Consider the following 16650-nt stretch of genomic DNA (forward strand, 5'->3'; position numbering starts at 1 on the left):
AAGCAAGTCTTTCATTCCTTGTTTTCTTTATCTCTTGAAACCGTTTTCCAACAATAGTTCTTCTCCCTTGATAAAGAGAAAACCTCTACCCGGGAATCGATGGTAAACACTTTCATTGATAGGTATAAATGCAATATCCAAGTCGAAACTGATTATAGACAACTTGAAATGCTAAGACAAAAAGAGAATGAAGGCTTTACTTCTTTCTTCAATAAGTGGAGGGAAACTTCCGCTAAGATGATTGAGGTACCCACCGAAAAAGAGTCTGTGAGGATGTTTATCAAGAATCTCCAAGAAAAGTATTCAAAGCACTTAAAATATCAACACAACTTGAATACTTTCAGAGCCGTCTATGACATAGGTATCGAGATCGAAGACGACCTCGCAAAGCAAAAAGCTACTAATAATAGTAACCACTGTGGCTGGAAAGGAAAGAAGAACGACAATCCTTCTTCTTCCGAAAACGCCCACTCTAGTAACAATTTTAGTACCTTTGATCTCAATGAAGTTTTAGCCATGGATAACCAAGGATCTAAGAAGCAACTAAGGACTGACTTCACCCCTATTGGGATGAGCTACGATACTGCCTTCGATCGACTCCATGCCAAAGGACTCATTACTCCCATTGGACCTATTCAAGATCCCGCACTTGAAAAGAGATTTCCTACTTGGAATCCAGATGAACACTGCAAGTACCATCAAGGTAGGGGTCATGCTACTGAGAGCTGTTGGAAGCTAAAGGAAGCTATCCAACATTTGATTGATTATAAAAAGCTTCTCATACCTCCACCTAACAAGAAGAGCTAGTGATGATAAAGCAAACACAAGACAAGAGGCGAGCTTCAACGACAAGATTTCGTGGCCTCTTTTTCTATTTCTTTTTTTATTTACCCTTTCCCTAATAAGTCTAGCATAGGAACCTCTTTATTTCCCTTAGATTAATTTTGTAGACTCTTTCTTTTTTTCCTTTTAATAAAATGAGCATTTATTTTCTTGCATATGATCATTTCATTACATTGCATTTTAAAAAAAAAAATCCATGCTAAATTAAGTACAAGGTATATCGATGATTTGAGGCACCTCTTGTAGCCATATCATACCTTTCACCCTTCAAATATGCAATCCTTTTTTGATAAACCACTTTGAGCCTCGTCTAACGATAGACCTTTCATTTTTCAACCCATATCTACCTAACCTTGTGATGGGATAGTGTGCAACTTATGCAATTTTCAATTTCATAAAAAGCTTGAGTGACTTCAAAAGATTAAAATAGAAAAAAATAAATAAGCAATAAATAAATAAAAGTGTACAAAAAGGGCAAGTGTTCCAATGTCTTTGATATGAACACGTCTCAGATTGCGTCTCTTATCGAGTGCTCGGTACCGTGCCTGAGAAACATGAATGCCAAGTGAGTGATAGACCGCATGATCGGGATTGCCCACACTTATTAAAATAAAATTAATAAAGCAAAAAAAAAAAGAGAGCTAAACCTCAAGGATGAAAATACAAAGATTCAAAAGCAAGGTTGCACACCTTGGGGGCTTATCGAGGGTCTTGAGCCTTTATCCCCTTTTTCTTCAAGCTTTTAGCCTAACCACGTTACAACCCTTAAAAAGACCTTTTTGAGGTATATATACACTTGTGCGAGGTTCGGCTAGAGTTACGTTCGGCCTGATTCCTAACGGATACGTAGGCAACCTCACATCGAGATGCGACCGTAATAAAAAATTGCATTCATACTTACATTCACACATCCTGGTCATATCAAGGGATCACCAATGCTCATCCCTATCTACTTAGAGCTAGACTTAGGGGCTTGATCCTTACATCATTAGCTTACCTAGCCTAAAGAGTCATCATCATTCGACTCTTCTTGAAATGATATTTTCCCACACACTTAGCCCTTGCGGCCTAACTTTAGTATCACTTTCACACATCGCACAGATACATGACCAAATATACTTCCCTTAGGAACCCTTTGTTATGAAATCTTAACATAACGCTGAAGCATGCCTTGTCATGTCGAAATCACTTATCAATCATAATCATAATTGGATTACAAAGTATGAAGTGCTTAGCCCCCATGCCTAAGTTACCCAAATACTTTCATCATGGAGTTAAGAATTGAGATAGCCTAGGATGAATTAATCCATTGCAAAACATTTGACTAAGCTCATTCAATATGCACCTTCAAAAACTTTGATTCTTTTTCGCGTCTTTCTTTTTCGGGAGAAAGTCAGTACCCTCCATAAAAATGACGGAAATTTTTTGCTTTTTTGGCATTTTTGAGTCGCACGATCACATTACAATGCACACACGAGTCATGTACACATTAAGTCATGTCGTGTCATATCACCTTGATTTGAGTCTAACACATGTATCAAACACTTTGAGTCGAGTCAACCTCGAGTCAATCACAGCGAGTCAAGTTTATACCTTGAATCATGTCAAGTCAATGAGTTAAGTCAACACTAAGTCTTAGGTCAACCCTAAAGAAAGATAAGCGAAGTCCTATCGTCAAAGTTATAAATGCAGGTGCATCCCAGCAAGCGAGGACATTCCCGAATTTTTTTCAAAAACACCGCGAATATAACCACATTCCTCCAAGATAAGAGGAGTTACATTGATCGGTAAATTAGAAATGAAGAGCTTTAATTTACAAAATACTTGAGCGGATTTGGTTGAAAGGAAACGACCAAGCTCAAAGTTCAAAGCGAAATCGAGCAACAACGGCAGAAAAAGCAAAATAGGGAAGACCCGACTCCAGCGCCAGACGACAACATCCAGCGTCTGACAATAGATTTTAGCGCTTGGCGCTAGATCCCAGCGTCTGGCGACAGAGAAAAATCGCGGCGCCAGAGATATTTCAGCAGCGACACAGCTCGAAGCCTCTCAGAACATCAATTTCGGGTTCCTTGGTATGCCAGTTAGCCCTATAAGCAATTTAACATGATTGAGTAGTCGATCTGATTACAACCGCAAATAAGTGATCGACCTGACGAAAGATCATCTCACTTAGCTTAAAGCGCCTCAACATTGGCTCATCAAAAAGGCAACGACATACTGGTTCAGAAGCACCGACGTAATGGTTCACAGCACCGACACACAGGTTCACAATTCAAAGTACCGACATACTAGTTTACAAGCAGCAGAAGCGCCGACGCACTGGCTAAAGCAAGTTTAAGCGAGCTTTAAAGATCGACAAGCGTCTTCGGTGATTTTTTTTGGAATATTATCGCAACAACTGAGGATGACTTCCAATAAAGTTATTTTCGACGACATTCGCTGAGATTGTGGAGGTTGTAACCCAATATTTGAGAAGATAGCACGAGATGGGCGGTCTTCGACGGCATTGGCTAAGATTGTGGAGGTTGTAACCAAGATTTGAGAAGATAGCATGAGATGGGCGGTCTTCGACGGCATTCGCTAAGATTGTGGAGGTTGTCACCAAGATTTGAGAAGATAGCACGAGATGGGCGGTTTTCGACGGCATTCGCAAAGATTGTGGAGGTTGTCACCAAGATTTGAGAAGATATCACGAGATGGACGGTCTTCGACGGCATTTGCTAAGATTGTGGAGGTAGTCACCAAGATTTGAGAAGATAGCATGATATGGGCGGTCTTCGACAGTATTCGCTAAGATTGTGGAGGTTGTTACCAAGATTTGAGAAGATAGCACGAGATGGGCGGTCTTCGACGACTTTTTGCTATGATTGGAAAGGTTGTCACTATGATTCAAGAAAGAGGCTCGAGATGTAGCAGCATTGATCGACGACGTTCCCTAGATTGCGGAAGATTGTCAAAACAAACAGCAAGATGGTGTTCCCTAGCTTGCGGAAGGTTGTCACTACAACATACAGTAGTAAATGCGTTACTTTTAGAGACGTGTGCTCGACGGTGCAAGATACGCGTTTCTTCACTCTCTTATCTGTTTTAACTAACGCTAGTTTGCAGGTATCAGTGTTACAAGAATGATTTAGGATCGCAGAACGTTCTGAATCATTCTCGGTCCCTATCGATACTTTAACATTCGTTTTCGAAACATGCGTTTCTCCAAACTCAGTCAAAGTGAGGGCTTCTGTAGACACCCAAATGTGTCTCCCCAAAACCAAACCCAGTGAAGAATAATTTTCATGTCATTTAATTATCGAACAAAGCCAAAGTGTGAATAGTCTAGTGATGAGGATGTTTTTATTAAAATATCTCTTCTTTCTGTTTTTTAAAATATTTCTTTTCTTACCCTATTTTTGAATAACGTTCATTCCAATTTAGTTTTTTCCATGATATGGGTTCATTAATGGTGTAGGTGGATGGGGCTTGAAAAGATATTTCCAACGATATATTATAAGCTCAATTCCGATGAATAATGAGGAAGTTATGGCCAAAATACTAAACTGGGCTCGAACCGGATCTTACCCACGGCCCAATGATCATGTGGAGGGTCCAAAGGTCTAATCCTATTTCTAAACTAATTATAATTAATTAGAACCTTCCATAAGTTTCTAAAAGATCTTAATTATCCTTTTTGAAAAGATAAAATCAAAGAATTTGAGTTAGATAAAAACTTTCCTTTTTTAAAACTTTCCTTTTCTTAAATCCTAATTCTATTCGAATTTAAAGATGTTCAAAGACAGTCAGATTTAATTTTTGTAACTCATAATATATATCCAAGTTTTATATGGTCGGATAGATATTGAAATTATCTTTCCAATGATATATTATAATATTAAATCCGAGCTATAACGAAAAAGATATGAATTAGATATGAAACTCTATCCAAAACTGACATCGTCCTACTATTTTGGCCATGTCTTTTTATATACAAAATACTTTAATTTGAATCTAATTGGGTTGGAAATTATACTTCAATATCTTTTCAACGACATATTATATGCCTTATTTGGATTTCTAGATCATAAGATATGATAAAAACAAAATCCGCAAAAACTGCTGTTCATCGAGTTCTATTTCTATTCGATTTCGGATTCTTTTCTTATTCTTCGACTCTCTTTTTTCCCTATAAATATAGGTCATATCTCCCCTTTTTAAATCACCAACTCTCATCAAGAATTTCTTGATTATTCTCTCTCTGTTTCTAAGCCTAGCCTTTTACAAACACAATTCCTCATACATTAGCACTAGACACACCTAGCATTGTTCGAAGTTGCCTTCGCCCTAGACGTGAAAGGTTTGATTTATGAGGATTTGATCCCAAATCTAGTCTAAACTTTCTTAATTTCTATTTCAATTATTTAATTTAATTGTTGTTTATTATTTTTCTTGAAATTACTAACGTGTATATTTTGTTATTAGGAAGAGATACGAGGCATCCAAGTAAGTGCTTTAATTGATTTATTGTTGTTTATGATTTAGAAATCATGTCTAAGTTGTTATTATCATTCCTGATGTCATGTTAGGGCGTTTTGAAATTCCTAGTATCATGTTTAGGGTAAAGAATATGATGCCAATTATGATTTCTATGATGCCTTTTATTGTCTTTCCTAATAGTATCATGTTAGGGCTAAATATTTGATCTTTGATTGTTTAGTGACATGCTAGGGTTTGTTATTAATCTTGTTAGTATCATGCCTAGGATCTTGCTATTATTATGCTTTAACATGATTATTTTTATAATTGTTTTGATTATGATTATAATTATTTAAGATTATTATTATGTTGCTTGATTATATTTATTTATTTTTATTGCTTGATCACACCTTTTATGCATGTTTAAAGGGAATTGGTACTTGTAATCACGCTTAATAAGATAATTAATAATCTTGTTTAGGGTTAATTTGATTATAATTCAAGTGATCGCCAATAATAGATTTATTTGTGCATTAATATTCAACCAACATAGATAAATAGGTTTAGGGTAATCCTATTGATTGCATGTTAGTCAGAAAGCGCACATGAATACGATCAGAATAAAGTAGGGGCCTATTATAAGGGCAGGTTCAATCTCTTTTAGGTTGGATTTGTACCTTCATCCCCGAACTGCCAGTCATGGTTCCAGACCTATTGGAGTTGACGATCTCCTGGATCGTTAAGGGGTGTAACCTTCACCTCGTGAACGGTTTACAAGTTCCTAAAACTTGTTGGCGAATCTTTTGCTCTATCTTTTTTCCCTTTGGACGCCACCGTACTTTAGTGTATGATCACAGTGGGGTTCAAGCTAGGGATAATGCTTGAAATATTCCCTACACTAACACTACGTGAGAAAATGAAATTGGCACCAGTTCAAACCCGGCCTAAGGCACCGGTTTGAACCGGTGCCAATGTGGGGGGTGCCAAAAAGTTGTTTAAAAAGGCACCGGTTCAAATCGGTGCTAAAACTCGGAATTGGCACCGGTAAACCGATGCCAAAAAAATCCCAAAAAAAATTTAATTCAGTGTTTTTGGCATCGGTTAACCGGTGCCAAAAGTGCCAAAAAATTAATTTTTTTTTTACTTAAAAATTAAATAAGCTAAAATTAAATGAGAATAAAAAAAAATTCGAACGTCACAATCAATATAATTAAATCGGTTCAATATATATATAATCAACAAAAATTTATAGTACAGATCAATAAAAAAATTACAACATATATATCAAAATAAAAAAATTACAACATATAAATAAAAAAAAATTACAATATAAATAAAAAAAAAATTTACAACTTCAAAATAAAAAAAAAACCATAAAACATCTAAATCAATATACTTGCATCGTGATTCTTCGATTTAAGATCTAAATCCATGTACCTTCACCAATTAAAACAACCAAAATAAATCGATTAAAATGATTTAATTAAGTTACGATAAATTTTTTTAAAAAAAACCTAGAAAATCAAAAAATAAAAAAGAAAATCAGTTGAAATGAAAAAAAACCAAAACATTAGTTAAAAACCAAAATTGAACCCAGAAAATAAAAACCAAAATAAAAAATCGGGAAAAAAAACCCAGAAAATAAAAAAATTTCGAATTTAAATCGAATAAAATAAAAAGAAAATTAGTTGAAAAGAAAAAAAAAACCCAGAACATCAGTTAAAAACCAAAATTGAACTTAGAATTGAGCCTAGAAAATAAAAAACAAAATCGAAAATCAGGAAAAAAAACCAGAAAAAAAAAAATTTCGAACTTAAATTGAATAAAAAAATCGATTAAAATGGGCTAAAACGATTAAAATAAGTTAAAAACCCAGAAATTAAAAAAAAAATCGAATTGAATTAAGTTTAAAAATTGATTAACCAAACCAAAAAATAAAAAATCACTTAAATAAATAAAATTAAAACCGATTAAAATAAAAACAACATTCGAAAATTAGTTAAAAACTCAGAAAATAAAAAAAAATCGAATTGAAATCAAGAAAGTATACCCTAACCTTGCTCATGCATGTGTTTGTGGTGGATTAAACCCATATAAAAATCCAACAAACCCAGAAACGATTCGAACAAACCCAGAAACAATACGAATAAACCCTTAAAAAGAATTCGAACTAACGTAGAAAAATCAAGGGAACGAGAAAGGGATTTCAAGAGAACGAGAAAGGGATTGAAAGAGAACAAGAAAGGGATTGAAAGAAAAAGAGGAGATGAGAATGCTTAAGAGCGGCGGATGGGTTTGAGTGAGAATGATATTGAAAGAGAAAGGGATGAGAGAGAGAGAATGAGAGAGCGGCAGTTGGATTTGAGTGAGAAAGTGACTGAAAATAGGGTTTGATCGAGTGTGGTATAAATGGAATTTAAAAAAATGGCCGGTTTTTTTTAAGGATTGGCACCGGTTCAAACCGGTGCCTTTTTTATTTTTGGCACCGGTTTGATCCGAACTGGTGCCATTTCTCTTTGTCTAAAACCCCGCCCATTTTTAGGCCGGTTTTTTCCACCGGTTTGGCTTGAACTGGTGGCATTTGGGGGTTGCCTTTTTGTATTTTTATACTAGTGTAATGTTGATACCCAAGTATTTTCCAAAGGAAGGAGCACCATTAATCACTAGTAGAAAAACGTACATTTGCGTCGCCATATTTGCGTCACTAATTAGAAAGAACGAAGCAAATGTTTAATTTTACCATCCTGAAAAGTTATTTGCGTCGCATATTTATCAAGAAGCAAAGCAAATAACTGTTGTATTTGCAGATTTTTATTATTTGCGTCGCTCTTATTTATTGAAGCGACGCATATAATAATCTTATTTGCGTCACTCATTTATTGACAAGTGACGCAAATGAGTGAGTGAATAAATTGCGTCACTCTTTTAATAAATGAGCGACGCAAATGACTAATGTACAACGTTATGTTTTTGTTATTTGCGTCGCATTTTAATAATGAAGTGACACAAACATATCTTTTGCATTTAGGTTATTTCAGAATTTTGACCTTAGTTTTTCACGCCTACCTTCCACTCAACAAAAAGAAAAAACAAGTTGCTACTCCAGTGAATTTCTACAGCAAAACACCCACAAATTCGACCTTTAAATCCAACAAATTTGGCCAAAAAACACCGATTCCTTAGCAAATTCAACATTCAAAATCGCAATCAAGTTGAAGACCTATAATCGGCAGCAAATTGAGCAATTTCGAGCAAAAATTTGGACCAAAAACCCTAAGAAATCCGAACCCATAAACCCCAGAAAATTTGAGCATTTCCCACCAAAATTCCCCCATTTTGAGCAAAAAATCTACTCAAAACCATAGGAATTTGAACCCTAGAAACCCCAAAAAATTCAATTAAAAATCCTGGCCTCATATTCGAGCAATGACTGAAAGTTTCGACTGGAAAAATCGATTAATTTTGCCCCCAAAAAACCCGAGGAAGTTCTAGCAAATTACAGCAACAATAATTGAAGTTTGATTAGTGTAGCAGTTCGACATTGTTGAATTTGTTAAGTTTATTTCACCTAAGGTAAGATTGCTTGTATTTAGTGAAGTTGTATTTTTTTTTTCGTCCAATTCATTAGTTCTGTTCTAGGGTTTTTTTTTTTTTTTTGATTTGTGTTTCTGTAATGCGAAAACATTTCATGAAATTGAAGTCATAATTGCTATAGAACTCAGAATATGGTTTGAGGAAATGGCTCATTCATTTAGTTTAAAATGCAATTTATAATTTCTGAAAATGGTTTGCAGTTTTGTTCTCTGAAAATGTGTTGAAAATTTCAATGAAAATGTCAAAAAGTATTGAGAATGTTACAAAAGTTAAGTGATAACATATCAGAACGGAATCTGATGAAGAGACTAGAAAACACTTACTTATTTTGATCTTAGTCAGAACACTCATAAGAGATCAGAATCTATAGATTGAGACAGTCATCATCGCGATCAACTGAAGTTAGCTTCTGTCATTCTGATCTCAAGCTAACTAATAATGATACAAGTATATATGTACATATAGTCTATATCCTCTGCTAGATTATTGTTATGTATGACTCCGATTTATTGGGTTTCGCCGAAGCTTTAAAGAATATGGCATCCTTATGATCATTGGTAGCTTTGATCATCCAACTTAGCTATGTTTGAGTTAGTACTTGAAGGCGTTGAAGCTAAGGATCAAATGAGCAAATTGCTAAATGATAAATTGCATTTTGTTAACTATGTTGGTTTAATTCTCTAAAAAAAAAAAAAAAAAAAACTATGTTGGTTTAATATATGTAATTTTTTATGGCAGATTCATAATTATGCGGAAGTGAATTCCACAAGTTGCTCGAGGTTCTGGTTGTGGACAAACGATTAAGGCGGTAGTACGCATACGAGATTGTCTTCACTTGTGGTATATATATTTGAAGCATTCTTTGCAATATTAACTTATTTGTTCTGGTTGGTATAATGATTGTGAATTGTATGAGATTTTTAATTGTGATATAATTGATTGGAATTGCAATAATACTTGCATCATTTGCTTAGATACCCGTTCAGGGCTTACTCATTAGGAGTAAGTCTTGAATAGTCCCCGGTTTGGGACTGTTCTTGAATGTTCTATCTCATTTAGGTGATAACTACTTGAACTGTTTTTGGGTCTAAGAAGATCATGGCTCACTATTTCCCGATTCTTCTCTGGGTACATATGTAGATAGCCGATTATCTACATTGTGTGCTTGGAGAACTATAGGGAAATGCTGCCGGATTTTCTTTAGAACCAAACTTTACAAGTAGTTATTAGTGAGATAGGACATTCAAGAATGGGTTAGGTTGGAGTGATAAGGACCTTATTGGATCATGTCGTTGCATTTACATGAGATAAACTTTGAATGAAAATGTTTGATGCCTTATATTCTTGTTTATGGTTAAGGAGCTATATATGTTAGAAAATATACACATTATCTTAAAATTAATTTTGTTATTCAGTGGTTGAAAATGGATCGAAGTTGGATGTATGGTAAACGAAATTGTACAAGTTTTTTACGAGGAATTGAATAGTTTAGCACTATTGCCTTAAAACACCAAACAGAGAATAAATCAAAGATTATTCTTTGTCCTTGTTGTGACTGTAATAATTCGAGGGGATATCGTGATATAGTTGATATTAAAGATCATCTAATTCGTCGTGGGTTTAAAGAAAACTACACAAGGTGGACATGGCATGGTGAGAGCATATATATTGAGGCAAGATATAGTTATTGTCCAAGGGAAGATGAGAATCATTGTGATGATGATAATGAACACCAAGGTGAGGATATCGATACAGCTGATATTGGTGTTGAAAGTGAGAGTGAAGTGGAGAAGGACAGGATAGATGAAATGATGCATGATGTTGAAGACCATTTAACAGAGTGTCCCCAGACATATGATAGTATTTTGAGAGCTGCAGAAACCCCGTTATATCCTGATTGTACAAAGTTCACTAAACTTGGTGCTATTATGAAGTTATTCAACTTAAAGGCGAGCAATTGTTGGACCGACAAGGGTTTTACGCAGTTGTTAGAAGCCTTAGTAGAAATGTTTCCCGAAGGGAATGAACTTCCAAACTCCACCTATGAGGCCAAGAAACTTATGTGCCCCTTGGGTATGGAGTATGAGAAGATACATGCTTGTCCCAATGACTGTGTGTTGTATCGAAATGAGTATGCTGATTTGCATGAGTGTCCAAGGTGTGGAGTTTCTCGTTACAAGATGAATGATACTGGTGAGTTGTGTAAGAAAGGGTCTCCAGCTAAGGTATTATGGTATCTTCCAATTATACCGAGATTTAGGAGACTCTTCTCGGATGAAAAAACTGCAAAATTATTGAGGTGGCATGCCGATGGGAGGAAGAAAGATGGGTTAAGGAGGCATTCTGCTGATTCCCCGCAATGGAGGAACATTGATCGAAAGTTCAAGGACTTTGGTGAAGAAGATCAAAATCTTAGGCTTGGTCTTATTTCAGATGGAATGAACCCATTTGGGACACTAAGTACCCAATATAGCACTTGGCTGGTTCTTCTAACTATCTACAATTTGCCTCCTTGGTTATGCATGAAGTCTAGATACGTTATGTTGTCCCTTCTAATATCTGGGCCTAAACAAACTGGAAATGACATTGATGTGTATCTAGCGCCTCTCATTGAAGATTTGAAATTGTTGTGGAATGAAGGTGTCCAAATGTTTGATGCATATAGTAAAACCAATTTCACTTTACGTGCCATGCTTTTTTGTACGATAAATGACTTCCCAGCTTATGGGAATTTGTCGGGGTACACTATGAAGGGAACAACTCCTTGCCCCATTTGTGAAGATGATTTGGAGGCATTACGCCTAGACAATTGTGGCAAGCATGTAAACATGGATAATCGCAGACATCTTTCTGAAGACCACCCTTTTTGATTCAATAAGGATGCTTTTAATGGAAAAGTGGAGTTGAGAGAAGCTCGTGGCCCTTTACGTGCAAGTGAGGTTTATCAGCGGGTTAAATACATTGAGAATGAGTTTGGTAAGCCTTACAAAAGCAAATCAACTGGGGGTTACAAGAAGAAGTCTGAGCTATAGTCTCTTCCATATTGGAGACATTTGAAAGTTAGACATTGTCTAGATGTAATGCATATTGAGAAAAATGTTTATGATGCCATTGTGGGAACTTTATTAAATATGCCAGGAAAGACAAAGGATGGAGTTAAAGTAAGAAAAGACATGGCTGCTATGGGTCGTTCAGAGTTGGCACCCGAATCTCAAGGAAAACGCTGGTATCTTCCCCCAGCTTGCTTTACCTTGTCTAAAAAGGAAAAAACTAGCTTTTGTGAGTCATTTCATGGTTTAAAGGTCCCGGCTGGAATTTTTTCTAATTCTAGTAGACTTGTGTCAATGTCTGACTTGAAATTGGGTGGCATGAAATCTCATGATTGTCATGTCTTGATGCAACAATTATTACCAGTTGCCATTCGAAGAATTTTGCCACCTCAAGTGAGGTATACGATTACAAGATTATGTGTCTTTTTTAACACTATTTGTAGCAAGGTCATAAATCCAAGTATTTTAGATGACTTGCAAGCAGATATACTTGAGACAATGTGTCGATTTGAAATGTATTTTTCCCCATCTTTTTTTGACGTGATGCTTCATTTGCTTATTCATCTTGTACTTGAAATTAAACTTTGTGGACCAGTGTGGATGAGATACATGTATCCTTTTGAACGAGAAATGGGTGACTTAAAGGGAAAAGTCATGAATCCAGCCAAACCTGAAGCTAGTATTGTACAACGAACAATTGCTGAGGAAGTGGCAGCATGGGTTGCTCAATATCTTGCACGTTCACAGAAAATTGGGTTGCCAAAGTCTTGACACGATGGGAGGCTTGGAGGTCAAGGTACTATTTGCAAGAAAAGGATATCCATGGGCTTTGAAATGAAAAATAAGGCCGAGCTTTTTGTGTTGCAAAATCTTAGTGAGGTTCATCTTTACTTGGACGAGCACATGCTTTTTCTTAAAAATAAATATCCTTCCAAAAGTGATCTTCAGCTGATAAAGGAGCATAATTGTTCATTCGTTACATGGTTCAAGGAACGAGTGATGTCCTAACTATCCACCACACCTAACGATATATCTGACACATTGAGATGGTTGGCATATGGTGCTAAATGTCAAGTCATGTCATATGAGGGATACGACATCAATGGGTATTCTTTTTACACTAGCTGACAAGATGACAAGTCAACAATGCAAAATAGTGGTGTTAAAGTAGTAGGTTTGTCATCTGAGTATGTTAGTGCACATGATAAAACACTTGTGGATAAGAAGAAATTTATTATGGAATCATTGAAGAAATAATAGAGCTGGATTATGTTGATTTAAAGATTCCTCTATTTCGATGTAAGTGGGCTGATAGTAGCCGTGGTGTAAAAAAAGATGAACAAGGGAACTTGACCCTTGTAAATCTTGGTCGTCGAGGGCATCTAGCTGATCCATTTATATTAGCTTCACAAGCAAAATAGGTTTTTTACAGGGCTGACCCAGCTGATTGTAAGTGGTCAGTTGTTTTAGAAGGTAAAAGAAGGATACTTAGCATTGAAGATGTGGTGGATGAGGAAGAATATGATGAACAATTTAATGAGTCACCACCTTCCGTTTGGAGCACCCCTCCAATAGTCGATGATTTTGACACAACGTTGAAACGAAAAGATCATAATGAAGGATTTTATGTCGCAAAAGAGAAGAATGAAGTAGGTATGAATTCTATGATTTGTTTTTTCCAATATGTGTTACTAGTTGCATAAATTGCTTATTATTGTTATGTGTACAAGTTTATAATTTAAAAATGACACAAATCGATGTCTTAATTTATTTATATCTTTTTTTTTCAGGTAAGTAATAATGGAGGATGAGGATATGCATAATCGTTCCATATCTTCGCAAGGTGAGGAAGTTGAGCCACACAATCAATCACAATCAGAGCAACAAACAACCGACTCTCAGAAGAAGAAAAAGTAGCCAAGAGGTCCTTCAAAGGGCCTGAAATCCATGCCTGGGGTTCCTAGAGTGCTTGAATGGGATGAATTGTGTCGACCCATTGGAAAGTGGGCAAAAGCATACAAAACTCATCTTGGTGAAATAAGCCGTGCAAAGGTGTCTATATGTAAAGCATTAAGAATAGCTCTCTTAAGGGAAAGACACATTTTAGGAGGGAAAATAACCTTACACTTAGTAGGGCTAATAAATAAACCTGACTTAGTACCAAAATCAAGAAGAGTATTCTTAATAATATCAACATTTTCAACCGAAGCTCTAGCAAACATGAAAACATCATCGGCGTAGAGATGATGTGAAATACTAAGCTCATAATCAATTTTGATTGGTTTCCAATGGCCTTGACTTACTTGTTGTTCAATCATTAGAGATAGTCTTTCAAGACAAATAACAAAAATGTAAGAAGAAAGTGGGCCACCTTGTCTAATTCCTCTTGAAGGAGTAAAACTTTCCGTGATTTCACCATTCCATAAAATAGAAATCGAAGGAGAAGTGATACAACTTAAGATTAGTTTGACAAGGGAATCCGAGAAATTAAGAACAATTAGGGTTTCCCGAATAAAGCCCCATTCAAAACTATTATAAGCCTTGGAGATGTCAATTTTAAAAGCCATTAAGTGTTTTTTACTTGATTTTTTTAAAAGGTGAGCAATCTCTTTAATGACTAGGATATTTTCATCAATGGATCTACCCTCAATGAAGCTTGTTTGGACCGGGTTGATGAGGTCGCCCAATAGGGGTCTAATTCTATTGGCAATAATTTTAGTGATAAGCTTATAAATAGAATTACACAATCCTACAGGCCTAAATTCGTTAATGGTCTCAGGTTGTTCCGACTTAGGAATTAGACAAATAAAGGATTCATTGATATTAACCGGAATATTTCCGTTCGTAAAACATCTCAAAAAACGACTAGTAATAGACTCACCCACCACATCCCAATATTTTTGATAAAATTTTGGTTGAATACCATCAGGACCAAGGCATTTCATAGGAGCCATCATCATAAGGGAATTTTTAATCTCTGAAGTACTTATATTACAAATTAAGGAATAAAAGTCATCAGATTTAACCACTGCATTCAAGGGTAAAAGTCACAGTCCTAAGTTGACGAAGTTGCTTGGACTCGAAGACACCCTTGAAATGATTAACAAACAAATTTTTTAACTCATTCTGATTATTAATCCAGGTTCTCGACTCCTCTTTTGGCTTAGAATCTTACACCTACTATTTTTTATTTTGGCCAAAATATGAAAATATTTAGTGTTCCAATCCCCAAATTTTCTCCGATCAACTCCTGCCTTTTGATCCTAAGAAATTCTTTCTAATTTAAGCACAACATTAAGTTGTTTTAATAACTCTTTTTCAAGATTAATAAGGAAGGAGGAAAAATTATCACTTAGGCCTTTTGAATTCCATGAATCCTGGCAATTAATTGATTTTTATGTTGCATGGTCTCATTAAAAACATATTTATTCCAAAGCCGAACGTCAGAGGTAAAGTGACGTTGAGAATCATTAGTAATAATAGAACCAGTATTCTACGAATTAGCAAAAAAATTATCAAAATTAGGGTTTTCTAACCAAGCTTCCTTTCATCTAAAAGGAAAATTGCCATTAGTTATAATAGAACCCGTATCTACCATAACCGGACAATGGTCGGAATAAGTTTTAGCTAAATGATATACCTAAGTTTGAGGGTGAACTTTCATCCACTCCGCATTCACTAGAGCTCTATCAAGTCTTTCCCTAATTAGTTCTGTACCCCCTCGTCCATTGTCCCAAGTAAATAAAGGTCCATTGAAACTAAGATCGATCAGACCAACTGCGTTGTTCCAATCCGTGAATGAATAGCCCTGAGAATTTGTAACAGACCATCCTCCCATCTTTTCGGATTGATACGTAACCTCATTCATGTCACCCACGACTAACAAAGGAGTAGTGGCAAGAGGCGGGCTATCACCCAAATTTTTCCACAACTCGTCCTTTTCCCTAGAATGAGCATGGATTTCAGATATCAACACCTCAGGTTTTGAAGGAGAGAGCTTAAAAAGAGAGTGCACAATATGCTGAGTATCAGTGACAAACTCAAGCAAAATTGCAGGTTTTCTCCAAAGCACCCAAATCCCTCCTTTTAAACCATCAGCAGCCTTCGATCTAAAATCATCAAAACCAAGTTTTTTATAAAGAACCTTGGCTACTTCATTTGACTTTGTTTCGAGAAGAATAAAAATTTCGGGTTTGTGAATTTTTACAACCTCCCTTGCATGAGCAGCTAGTTCTTTATTCGTAGCTCCCTTAACATTCCAAATTATAGCTTTCATATTGGATTATGAAAAGGAGTGATAGGAAAAATCCCTTGATGAAAAAGACTCTGATTGCCTTGAGTTAGGAACATCATCTCCCAATCCTTCCATAGGGGAAGCTTCCCCATTTCCGAAACATCCTCCATTGACAATGGGGATGCCCACATTCGAATCTTATGTTCCCCGTTGGTTTGTAATTCAGACTCAATTCGAGCCCCACTACATCCTTCTTTGACTCCAACACTACAAAACGCTTTTTCTGCTCCATTAGATTTAAATTTATGCTTGCTAATTGTAACGGGAAGGATTGGAGGATTTTTTGGAGGCTCCTCTAGAAGAGTGAAAAGGTTTTCGTAGTCTGGAAGAGCAGGATGGATGAATTGATCTATTAAAAGTCTCAAGCCTGCCTCCATGGCTTCTAAGTTTTTGGGTGGTATTGGG

General features: G+C 35.9%; 1 protein-coding gene across 1 annotated transcript; it reads right to left on the reverse strand.

The window, feature by feature from the left end:
• Positions 1–15591: 15591 nt before the first annotated feature.
• On the reverse strand, positions 15592–16227 carry LOC145632856 (uncharacterized). The gene has a single exon (XM_081685186.1). The coding sequence runs from the start codon at positions 16225–16227 to the stop codon at positions 15592–15594; it is 636 nt and encodes a 211-aa protein (XP_081541312.1).
• Between the last annotated feature and the right edge of the window lie 423 nt (positions 16228–16650).

This window comes from Chenopodium album, chromosome 5 (genome assembly GCF_948465745.1).
Source record: "Chenopodium album chromosome 5, dcCheAlbu1.1, whole genome shotgun sequence".
NCBI classification, from domain to species: Eukaryota; Viridiplantae; Streptophyta; class Magnoliopsida; order Caryophyllales; family Amaranthaceae; genus Chenopodium; species Chenopodium album.